Consider the following 12,187-nt stretch of genomic DNA (forward strand, 5'->3'; position numbering starts at 1 on the left):
GACCCTCCAGCCACCACCGGGGGCGCCTGCCGGCCACGTAAACTTCCAAGACGACCCCAGTCCCGCCGCGGCGGCAACACGCACACTGGCGGCCGGCCCGGCCGCTGCCTGGCCGCGTCTCATTGCTTCCCCAGCCAAATGCGGGCCAGACGACGAAGCAAGGGGTGGGGCGGTGAAGACATCACCTGTGCTCCCGCAGATACACTGGGGTGCAAAGGCCGTGCGCCCGCAGGTATACTGGGGTGCAAAGGCGAGACGGCCAACCAGTCTGAGTGAAACAGGGCGTTGAACCTGCAAAGTGGCTCTCCCGTGGCCGGGAGCCTCGGGTGCACACAGAACAGACTGACCGATGAGCGAGTCTGAGGAACTTACTATGGAGCATCTGCTCGCCAGCATAAAGAGGTCTCTGCCTCGGGGAACGAGAGTTCGTGGAAGGAAAACTCAGACTCCACGTACGCTCGGTCTCTGCGGCAGGTTCTCCGGTCACCGCATGAGAGCCCGTCGGCCGGCCTCCCCGGCAGGTTCCCTCAAGGAACGTTCTGCTGGTTCCTCCGTATCGGGTGTCTGAGGCCACCCGCTGGGAGTCCCTGGCAGAGGGCCATCCTCCCTGCAGATGCCGAGCGGACGGTCTCTGCTTTGTTTCAGGAAGGTTACAGAGCACTGAACTCATCCAAAGGAACAGCGGCCCCCACACACCCAACTCCTCCTGTGTCTTCACCTCCGAACCGGGTGAGAACAGAACGGCTGTGCCATACAGAACAGAACTACAAAAATAAAGAGTCAACCCTGAGATCTTCCTACCATTTGGGTGTGGCTCGCTCCTGAGTCCCCTCGGAAATGAACTTCTATTTGGTTTACTGACATTTATTTAGATTTCCAAGTGAAAAGCTCTATAAAATACAATAAATAATGTGGGGTTGTAAAAGGCAGACGTTCTAGCTGCGTATGTTACAGACTCTATACTTATGATACAGGCCGTCAGAACCGCCAGCTTTACAACGCTTGTGGTCGGACACGGAGAGACTTCAAAGCCCAAAGGCGACACGGCTGCTCCGGAGGGGAAGCAGGGCCCCCTCTTCCTCCGGCGTCTCCGCCGTTCCCTCCCTCCCCCGGGCCTCACGCTGCTTCCGGAGTTCGTCCAGCAAGGAACAAATGAGTGCATACGGGACTTTTAGCTAGTAGAGTGTCTGGGTGCTGTGAGCATGCAAGTTTGCCGTCGCCGTGATTATAAATAAAAGTCAAACGTCAGGTCACACTTCCCCATCTTCTGTTTGTACACCAAGTCAAACTTCTCGTTCATGGAGACAGTGAAGATGTCCTTCCACAGCCCGACTCTTCCTGCAACACAAACGAGAGCAGAGTGTGCTGAATTCACTCGCCGCCGGGCCAGATACCGAACCAAAGGGAGCCTTGGAAATGGTTCTGGAAGGTTCCAGATCTATTTCTGGACCCTTCTGAGCTTGGCCTAGCCGGGGCAGGACAGGCCACCTGAACCCGTTTCCCTGAGGCTGGTCATCCTGGTGTCCCTTCCCTGCTGGGTGGGGCCCACGGGCACAGATACGCAGAGCTGAGGCTCGCAAGCAAGGCCTCTGCCCCTGTTCCCTGGCGGATGCCCAGCACCCAGGCACAGGGCGGGGGATTCACAACACCCTGGAGGACAGACAGTCTCCGGGGAGCAGATCTGCTGCTCTAGGCATCGTGTGGACTTGGGTCCTCTGTGCCAGCATTATTCACTCAACTCGACAGCTCCGCCAAGGTGGCATTTGCTTGTGGAGAATTTAAAAAGGAAAAAAAAAAAAATCATCCAAAAAGACAGAACCTTTCATGGTGAGCAGGAGGCCTCCTGGCTGGGTCAAGGGTGAAGATTTTGAGAAGCCCGCCCTTGCAACCTTGGGGAGGAACTTAAAGGGAACAGAAGACCCCACTGGAAACGCACTTGCACAACTAGACGCTGAGTGTGTGCTTCGCCCACTCAGCCCCGCGTGGGTCGCGGGCGATCTCCAGCCGCTCTTTGCAGCTCCGGCTCAGGCAGGGGCTCGATCAAAACACAAGACCTTTCCTGGCAGGCGTGCAGGGGCACGGAGCCCGCCGACCAATGAGCAGGTACGGGCTACCCGTTCACTCATGAAGGCTTCGGGGAAAGAGAGCTCAAAATGCCTCCCCGAAGCCACTGAACTCACTTTCCTCGTGAACTGCAAAATCTTCGGCTGGTCTGGTCAAATGTGAACGGTGACCGGGAGGGCGGCAGGAGTGGGGGGTTCTAAGCCCCCATCTCCAGGGGCCGTGAAGGCCGTCACCGGGGCACTGCCATCATGCTTTGGAGTAACACAGCCTCGGGGGACAGAAATGCTCATTTAGAATTCCTTTCCGCGTCAGCATCTCTGAGATCGGAGCTCTGACCGTCTCCAGCAAATAGACTTCGTTAGCTCCGTTATAACAGAAGCCCCTGTCCTGGCAGGACCTCAAGTATGAAACTGCAAGCCCGCAAACGCTGAGCCAATAGATCTGCCACAACGAGGATTTTTCTCATCGGTAGTGCAAAATCAGACATCAGTGTCGGCGAGGAAAAAAAAAAAAAAAACCAAACGGGAGACGCTGTTCTTGCTACCCTCTAATGATACCTAAGGGACGAAATTAGAAGCTTCTAGACCAGCCACACTGTAAATATATTTTTCCACGATTATTTTTTTCAGCTGAGGCAGCTGAGAGCTCATCAAAGGAGTCACCCACCTGGTTTAGGGTTTGGAATCAAGACAGTGCAATATATGCTGTGATATGAATCAAATTTAAGCAACGCAGCTGTCTGCTCAAGCCCTACGTTCTCACCAACGCAAGGAGGTCTTCTGAGCAAAGAGGCAATGTGCTAAAAGAAAACAAAATCAAAGAACTGAAATAAAGCAAAACCAAGGTAAACAATGATAAAGCAAACACATCAGAAGGAGCATATGGGCACGCAGTATGTTCTCGCCACTTCGTTACCACGCAAACGAACCAAAAGGGGTATTTTGGAGAAGGTCACATCCAAGGATAACAAAACACAGCAAAAGCAAAACTAAAAAAAGAGCAAATAAATTTTAAATAATAAATATTTGTGAAGATGCAGCCAGGGAAATAATCTGCGAGGCACTGCGGTTTCGGTCGCCTGCTCTGCCTTTACAGGAGGGCACTCCCCGCCTGACCTTGAGAACGGCCGCCTCGGGCCGCCCCGGTCTAGAGGAAGGGCACGAAGCTGGAGGGGCCCCTCCGCAGGACGCGCCGCAGCGCCCGGCCCGCGGCGCCAGCCCAGGCAGGCCTGCGCGTCCAAGATGCGCAGCTGGCTCCAGCCGCACTTCCGGGCCGGCCCCTGGAACATTCCGTCACCTGCGGACGCTCTGAATTCACCCAGCTGGGAACCAGAGGCAGGTCTGCGGCACCCAGCGTCACGGGCAATTCACACTTGCCAAGAGGGTGGCTGCCGTGGCCACGGCCACCAACCGGGGGACAGGGCATTTATTTTAATGCCCAAGTTCTCCACGGTCAGGTGGCTTCAAATATCATGAGCCTTGAAGGACAGACAGCAGCCGGGGCGGACCTGGAGAGGGCTCCTGCCTCGACTGTGTCCTCCGCCTCAAGGTGCTTCAGGCCCGAGAGCCAGCTCTGTGCCAGGAGCGAGCGCCGGCCTCCGAGAAGCCCGTGCGGCACCAGCACCCACCACGGGGACGGAGGGCCCATCCGCAGGCCCCGAGCTTCGAAACTTCACAGCCCCGAGCCCTTCCCGGGCTCGGCTGGGCGGGGTGTCTGGGAAGGCGTCTGCCTGAAACGTCCGCCCACAAAGCCCGGGACATCCCAGCCTTCTCCCCGTGACCTAAAAGGCCACCCGCACGGCTACAAGGCAAATGCCAGCGGAGGGCCCCGCGGGGCTCCATCCACAGCAGCCGGCTTCCGGATGGCCTTCTGGCCCTCACGGAGCAGAGGGCTCTGGAGAAACGTGGCCCGGGGCAGAGGACGCTGACGTGGGGGGCAGGGGGGAGGGGGCGCGTGCGTACCCCGGCCCACAGGCAGGGCCTCGGCGTTGCAGCACTGGTCCACCAGCTGGTGGCAGTGCTCGCTCAGGGCCTCCAGCTGCGCCTTGTCACAGGACACCCCCAGGAATCTGGCCAGCTGCTCCACCATCGTCACCAGGTCCTGGAATACAAGAGCAGAGAGCAGGGGGCCCGTCAGAGGCAGCGCCTTTGCTGACCGAGCGCTCTGGGCCGGTCACTCGCCAGGTGCTCTGTTCCCACTTCCTAACTTAGTCCTCGAGACAAACCTGATGTTGGCCTGGTCTGGAAGTTAAAGCCAGGTTAAGAGATTGCCCGAGGGTGCCTGGCTCTCAAGGGGCCGAGCCGGAACTCAAACCCCAGTCATCTGGGGCACCTGGAGCAGACGCGAGGTCCTGGTATCTCGGTGGTCATTTTAAAACAGCAGCAAGACAGGAAAACTCAGTTCAGGACCGTGCCAGGAGCCAGACCAGCAGACTCTCCCCTTCCCCTTCCGTCCACGCAATCAGCTGGAATCAGCTGGGAGAACAAGGTGGCACCTATGGCCCCCAGACAGGCCCCAGGGCCAGCCCCCCTCGCCAGGCAGGAGGAGCTGGCTTGGAGTGAAGATTCAGTTACGCTCGACTCCGTGGACGGAAGCCCATCTCTGGCCCCAACGCTCCTCGCTTCTGGACAGTGACACTGTTAGCGACACAGCCTGGGTCTCCGGAGGGGCACGCAGAGCCCCTCCCCACCACTGCCACTGTCTCCCTGGGAAATACCAAGGCACCGCATAGTCTCAATCTGTGCACGGCCAAATGCGCCCAGAACCCTGACCTGTCACCAGGCAGTCTCCAGACTCCGCCAGCGTCCAGGTCCCGAGTTAGGAAAATGCTGGAGGCTGTTGCCTCCTTGATGGTTTATAAAGCATCACCACATTAAGGCCTCTGAGAAGGCCTGGATAAAGAAACCCATTCAATTTCTTTGACGCGGTATTTTGTAAACCTTAAAGAAAGAAAGGGTTCTGGGAGAGCTGGATTGAGTGTCAGCTCCTCTCTGGATTCCCAGGGTATTCCCCACTGGGCCCTGCGTCCTGCCCTCCCAGCTGACCCCCGGGCAGGGGCTCCAACCAGGCAGGGGCTCCGACGCTCAGCTCCAAGCCCCGTGTGCAGGGCTCGGCCAGGATCGGAGCACACGAGACGTGAGAAGGAAACAGACTAGAAAGAGCTCCCCTCACTTGCCCTGCCACGCGGTAGCTCTAACTAAAAGGAAAAAAACAGCAACGGAGATTAGAGACAGCAGGCCCTCAGGGGAGACACCACAGGAGAGGGACTCGACAGAATCCCGGTGGGGACAACATCCACCCGGGGGAGGAAGGTGCGGCCGCCTGCCACGAGCCTGCTCCCCGGTTATGAGACCGAGCCGTGCGGGCAGGCAGCGTCCCCACCGTGGGCCAGCTCTGGACGACTGGCAGGGCTTCCCGAGCTCACTGCCCGTCTGTGAATTAGCGTGTCTGGTCCGCCGGTCACAGTCGAGACTCCTCACCTGTGGCTGGTGAGACCACCCCCCAGATGACGACGGCAGGATTTGTGGGTTGACACGCTGGGGCAGCCGGCTGGGCGTCCGGCTCACGGGCACAGCCCCCAGCGCCGGGGGGAGACGCAGAAGCCCCTGGGGGAGCTCACAGGGCAGAGAGAGCTCGGCTGCTAAGTATTCCCACCCAAGACGAGAACACGCCAGGCCCGTCCACACTCCTGGAGCCCGATGACGTGCACCTGGGGCTATTTTTTTGGTGTAAGATGCAAACAACATGAATTCCTAAAAATGTGACAGTTCTCTAATCTCTATTAGAGACATCCAGACCCTTACTGAGGTTTCTGAAAAAAGAGTAAGCGGTAGAAGCGAGGCCCTTGGGGGGCGCCCGGGTGGCTCAGTCGGTTGAGCGTCCAGCTTCACCTCAGGTCATGATCTCACAGCTCGTGAGTTCGAGCCCCGCGTCGGGCTCTGTGCTGACAGCTCGGAGCCTGGAGCCTGCTTCGGATTCTGGGTCTCCCTCTCTGCCCCATCCCCACTCATGCTCTGTCTCAAAAATAAAATAAAAACATTTAAAAAAACAAAAGTGAGGCCCTTGGCCACAGTAAATGCCATTTGGTTCCTCTGGCATTGGGAATGTGAGTCCCAGCTGAGAGGGGTGCAGGCAGGGCTGGGGGTCTGAGATTCTTGCTGAGGAGGCCAGTAAGGCACGGCAGGAACCCTCACCTTTCAGGGCCTGGAACGAAGCCAGAGAAGCCAGGCACAGGTCTGTGGTGTAGCTGCTAAGTTATGTACGTGCTACGTCCCATTCCGTCATGGTTTAGTAACTAAAATAATGGTCAAGTTACTCATTGCGGAGTCACCCGAGGCTCCGGGAAGCCGCTGTCCGGGCCCTTGTGCGTGTGCACGCAGCTGAACGGGCTCGGGGTTTCTCCTTGCACACCAGGCCTGTGGTGTGGGAGTGCACGCCCATGGTACGGGCGGGCGTGAAACACTCCGTGGAACCGGCATGCCTAGTGCCCCTCCCCCCCACCCCCCACCCCAGTCAGTGCCCAGGGGAAAAGAAAGCTTCTGTCCGCCGAGACACAAGCACGTTCACAGGACGTTATTATTCCTAACCACTGCAAATGGAAACAACCCGAATGCCCGGCAACACTGGATGGTGAAACGAGTTGTGGCGTCTGGCGTGTCCCTGCCGCAACGGAAAACCACACCAACCGAGAACCAGCCTGCCCCACGAGGCACTGCCGAAGCTCAAAGCGTTACGCTGAGCAAAAGAAGGCAGACGCCTGCGTATGTGCCACAGGACTCCGTTCATGGGAGGCTCAAAAACAAGCAGAATTAACTGGAACCAACAGAGATAGAAGACTGGTCACCAATGGGGAGCAGAGGTGTTGACTGGAAAAAGCTAGAATGTTCTGGATCCCGATCTAGGTGATGATTACACAGATGTATGTGCGCAAAAAAATCTATCAAGCTGTGGACATATGATTCGTATACTGGACCGTATGCACTACACCTCCCTAAGACGTGAAAAAAGAACAATGACGGACACTCGCCGAGTGTTACTGACCTCCCGTGCGTTAGGCCCTGCTCGAAGATGATGCCGCCTGTGATCCTCTTATAACCCTGTGACGGAGGAGCGGTCTCATCTCCCGGCTTACGGGGCCCGGACAGGCCTCGACAAGAGCGGGTCCCACGCCCACATCCAGGTCGGCACCAGGGAGAGGAGGGAGTTGGCTCCCGGAGGCCCCCCTCCCGGGCCTGCAGCCATCCGTAGACGCCTGGGCCTGGGAGACGCGTGACGGCCTTGCTCACGTCTGGTGGTCAGGCAGGGCTGGCGGCTGGGCCACCATTCTTCTCCCCCGGCGTCGCCAGTGGGACACTCGGGCATCCCACACGAAGTCTAAGAGGGCCAGCCCAGCACGTGAGCCCTCCCCCAGCTCCTGAGAGCGGCGTGCCCGGCCAGGCCTCCAAATTCGCATGGCCCGGCCCGGCGTCGGCATGGGAGGCTGCAGGAGGGCACAGACACCGGAGGCAGGACTCACGAGGGCCCCACACCACCTGTTCCCCTTCTTGAGCTCGAGTCACGTGGCCTCCTGCTCATGGCATCCCTGCTGGCCGTCCTGCGGTCCCCTCAAGTTCAACAAGGCCAAAAGCGAGCTCCCCTCTGCACGCAGAGCCTGCTCCTCCTTCCGTGTTTCCAGTCAGATCTCTGTAGGATCAAGGCCAAATTCCACACCGTGCCCTGCCTACCTTACCTAGTGTCACTGAGTCCCCTCCCAGTGCCTGTCCCCATCCCCACCACCAGGAACCACGTGGACGCTCCACATGAACTCTTTCGCCTGAGCCGTGGCCTTGGTCAGGACGCCGGGCTGCTCTGCCTGGAGCCGCCCTCCCAGGCTCGCTCGCTCACCGTCCCCTCATGGAGCCTGCGGCAGCCCACCCCAGGCGAGCCCCTCGATCCCTGGGCCTCCGGCTTCCTAACAAGGAGGAAGGGCTTCTGCCGTGAAGGCCGCGTTTCCATCCACAAATGCGTCCTGAGAACTGTCACGCATCAGGCACGGACGTAAAAGCAGAAATAGGCACCGAAACTCCCAGCCCCGGTGGAGCTTACTCTGGTAGGGGAGACGGTGAGCACAACACAGACACAGGTGACAAAGCACGGGGCGAAAGGGCGGACGCTGGGGATGGGGAGGGGCCGATTCAAGCGGGCATCGGGGGAAGCGTCACCAATGGCAACAGAGACCCAAAGAAGTGAGGGAGCGACCCACGCAGGTGGGGGATCGGACAGCGTTCCAGGCAGGGCCGCAGCAAACAAAGCCCCTGAAACAGAAGCCGGCCCCGCAGGTGGCAAGAGCAACAAGCAGCCAGCGCTGAGCCAGACGTCCAGGCACCAGGCCGCTGAGTGAGACCTGACCTGCTCCCAGAGCGACGCGCGGCCGGAGGAGCACAATCTGACCGGCGTGCGCACCGTCAGAGCAGCCGCCGTGCCGCAGTCACACAGGGCGCGGGCCTGGGGGACACAGGGAGGCCTTCCGGGAGGCCGCACGAGTGATGACCTAGGCTGGCAGTGATGCTGACCTGGACCACGGAGACTGGGGGCCGAGTGGTCAGATGGGGGCATGTTGGGAAAAGAGAGGCCACGGGATTGGGAAGATGGACACGAGGTGCGACAGGAAGTCAGAAGTTAAGGGTGACTCACGACTTTCACCTCGGGGACACAGATGACCCTGGCCGCCACGGTCTCGCACAGAGGAGCTGCGGAGGATTTGAGGGGAAACCTGCAGTCTGGTGAGACTCCCAAGGCAGTCCTTCAGGGAGAAAGGTGCAGGGGCGGCCAGTGGAGAGCGAGGGCGGGGAGGGTCCATGTCTGGCGGGCGGTCACCAGGGGAGGGAGCAGGGATGGCAAGAGACGAGAGCCCGGCCTGAGGCCCGAGGCCCGGGCGTACCACTGAGCACCCGGGGAAGACAGCAGCCAGGGACACGGGACCGTGGGGCGTCCTGAGTGCCAGGGGGAGGGGGCGATCGCTGGTCACCTGCCGCCAGGAGGTCGCGCGGGACGACGTGGACGGAGACCGCGGGACTGAGCCGTGTGGCGGACACAGGTGACCCTGACAGAGCAGCGAGGGGGTACAGGGGCGAGCCCAGCCAGAGCGGGCTCAGGAGGGGTGACAACTGTGAGGGGACCTGCGGCAAAGCGGAGCAGAGGAGCCAGAGAGGGAAGGGGCTCAGGGCACGCTCGCCTTTCGTCCGTCCTAAAAAAGGGGAGCCGTCCAAACGTCCCTCCAGAGACGATGCGGCCCCAGCAGAGAGGATAACGGCGTTCTAGAATTAAGTGAGCCAACGCACGTGCAAAGAACTTTCGATAAAACTCAGCACACGGTAAGGCCATTAAAAATGTTAACGGCAGCGATGATGCGACACATGACTACGTGACGCGTGACACGGCAGGCCCTCCTTCCGTTCGGCGAGCCCTCCAGGACACAGGCACATCTCGCCTTCAACTGTTCCCACACCACGGCGGAGCCCGGAACGTTCAGGCAACAACCACCTAGTGCCATTTCCTCCTCCGCACCCAGTGTCGGGCACTCAGAAGCCCTCGCCCTGGGAGCCGCCGTGTCAGCCATCTGAGCGCTGCCCCTCTGAGGCAATCAGGCCACGAGAGACGAGAAATTCGGGCTCTGCCGTCTCAGCCCTTCTCCCCCAGTCACCTGTGGAGCGGGTGCCAGGAGGCAGCAGGGCGAGTCTGGCCGTCACCCTGCTCCCCCGGCCACGGCAGGCAAATCACGGACGGGGCTTTCTGAAGTGCACACCGTCCAACCCAGAAACTGCCCTTGGGGCCCGGGCCTGGGGGACGAGGGCAGGGTCCCACGTGCCAGCGCAGCCTGGAGACCGGCCGCCAGGATTCCGGGCACACCTGGAACACGGGAGTCCCTTCACCCAGAAGCTGGGGGTCTCGGAGAGGCCGGGCCGCATGCTCCGGTCACGGCCGCCACGGCATTCAAGGGGCAGGCGGGCTCCTGCGGCAGGAGCCCAGGGGCGGAAGGCGCCAAGCCCGCGGCAGCTGCCTGCCCAGCACTCACCCGGTGCATGTCTTCATACTTGAGGAAAAGCACGTTCGAGTCCATGCGGTGCTCCCAGAACTCCTGCACGTGCTCAAACCAGGAGCCGTAACCCACTGCGGAGACAAGGGAACAGGTGAAATCACAGCCCAGGGGGAACCAACGTGCACAAGTGGGGTGGCCTGGCTCCCTGCCTTCTGGGAGGTTCCGCTCTTACTGGCCAACAGCTGTGGTCCAGGAAGGGGAGAACGAGCTCTCAGCTCCGGGGGCAGTCCCCCAGGTGAGCCCCTTCTCGAGTCCCAGACCCCCGGCTTTGTGTGCCAGTCTCTCCTGCCAACGGTCCTCGGCCCCTCCCCTCCCCCACCCCCAGACGCCCTGAAGACCTGACCACCAGGGACAAAGCCTCTGCTCAGCAGCGGGAAGGACGCTACCGGGCTCCCACGAGTTTCTGTTTAACACGAGGTCACCAGGAACGGAGCCACGCCCGGCGCGACGGAGACACGGGGCCGGTCGGTTCCGCCGGGGGCAGGACAAAGTACAGGCAGCTCTAAGAGCCGAGCGTGAGGCCCCGCCAGGCCAGAGGGCCACGGGCACAATGCCGGGCAGAACCAGGAAGTCGCCGGGAGCAGGAGGGGCAGTGTGCGCTGACACACGAGGCCCACGCCCCATACCACAGCCCCCGCACTTTCCACACCCCTCAGGGCTTTGGTTTGCCACATGGGCAGGTGGGGGGCGGCTGCCAGTCCGTGCGGCCCCACTGCTTCGAAATGTTCTGTATAAACACCACGGATCCTCACCCGCTCCCTCAGCGAGATGAGTCTTCCCGGGGGCCTTCCGTGTTAAATGGAGGAAGGCCTCAGCCAGAGAACTCGGCTGCACCAAGGAGCAGCCCGGCCGGGTGCTAGGCGCCAGCCAGGAGCGCTGGCCACACTGCCCGTAGCCCTGCTCCCCCCGGGTGCCCATCCATCCCACACACACTGGGCCCGTGGATCCCACTTCTTGGGCTCAAATTGCTCCCAGCCTGTCTGGAGTCACCAAGAAGACTGGCGGCGAAGATACGAGTGACCGACACTGGGAGGGAGGCACTGTGACACGAGGGGCCCCGTCCCCCATGGGGACAGACCCGGGAGGGTGCATTAGGGCTGTGAATGGACTTAAAGATGTAAGGACAGGAAGGCCATCAAGGTGGCTCAGAGCACAAGGTCAGACAGGACAGAGGGGGCACAGCGGAGTGGCAAAGGACACGCCCCAGGTGAGGCGGCCCGGCCTCTCAGATCCCACGCCGGCTGTGTGACCGGGGCAGGCCGCTTAGCCTTTCTGAGCCTCGTCCTCCACAAGCGGGGTGACAACAGGACCTATAGGGCAGCCGGCAGCCAGCACGGCGAGAACACCCACGTAATGCTCGCGGCCCCAGGGCCTGTTGGGGGGAAAGCACCGACTTGTTCCCTCTGGTCCCGCGCAGACTGGGACTGCCGAGGGACACAGAGGCCAGGGGTTGGCAGGGCACTGCTCCTGTCCCTGTCAGAGTCACACCTCAAGCAGGAACGCAGCCTCCACCCCCCACGTTGCAGAAAACCTCATGGATTTAAGTGCGTGACAGGCTGGGAAAACCCATTCCTGCCATGCCCAGCCAGCCCGGGGCCATGACGTCAGTCTGCCGTCTCGCCAGCAGGTGGCAGCACAGCAGCAGCCTGGCCCCACACTTAAAGAGCGTCCGGAGGGAGCTGGAGTCCATCAGGGGTCACTGAGGGGTGGCCCGAAGGACCAGATCCCAAGGGAAAAGCTTGGGCTTTTCCCAGGGGCTCCGGCAGGGGTCACGGTTAGAGGCAGAGATGACAGAACAAAGCGAACATGGATTCAGCCAAAAGGCCTTGTTAGGGACCCACCGTGGGTTAAATCCTAGCCCGCTAGGGCCTCGGTCTCCTCACTGCAGAGGTCTAGCTGCTGGGCCCGGGGTCCCCCCGGCATGCCTCCCACGGCCAGCCCGGCACATCCCGCCCACCCCATACACAGCAGGCCGGCCTTAAAAGGCAGGCCAGCCTTCCCACTTGAGAGGACGAGGCAGAGTCCAGAGAAGGGAACAAGGACCAA

At 60.7% G+C, this 12,187-nt stretch overlaps 1 protein-coding gene across 1 annotated transcript in view; it reads right to left on the bottom strand.

The window, feature by feature from the left end:
- Nucleotides 1-925: 925 nt before the first annotated feature.
- Nucleotides 926-12,187, bottom strand: part of SULT4A1 (sulfotransferase family 4A member 1) — a 32,197-nt gene continuing 20,935 nt past the window's right edge. Inside the window, exons 5-7 of the mRNA XM_047067243.1 lie at nucleotides 10,118-10,212; nucleotides 4,026-4,164; nucleotides 926-1,338 (exon numbers count right to left, since the gene is read on the bottom strand). Of these exons, the coding sequence (XP_046923199.1) occupies nucleotides 1,226-1,338; nucleotides 4,026-4,164; nucleotides 10,118-10,212 (347 nt within the window). The 3' untranslated portion in view covers nucleotides 926-1,225. The remainder of the gene's footprint in view (nucleotides 1,339-4,025; nucleotides 4,165-10,117; nucleotides 10,213-12,187) is intronic.

Source organism: Lynx rufus, unplaced genomic scaffold (genome assembly GCF_022079265.1).
Source record: "Lynx rufus isolate CCGP_SWC_20201006 ecotype Redwood Valley unplaced genomic scaffold, mLynRuf1.p SCAF_7, whole genome shotgun sequence".
Lineage (NCBI taxonomy): Eukaryota > Metazoa > Chordata > Mammalia > Carnivora > Felidae > Lynx > Lynx rufus.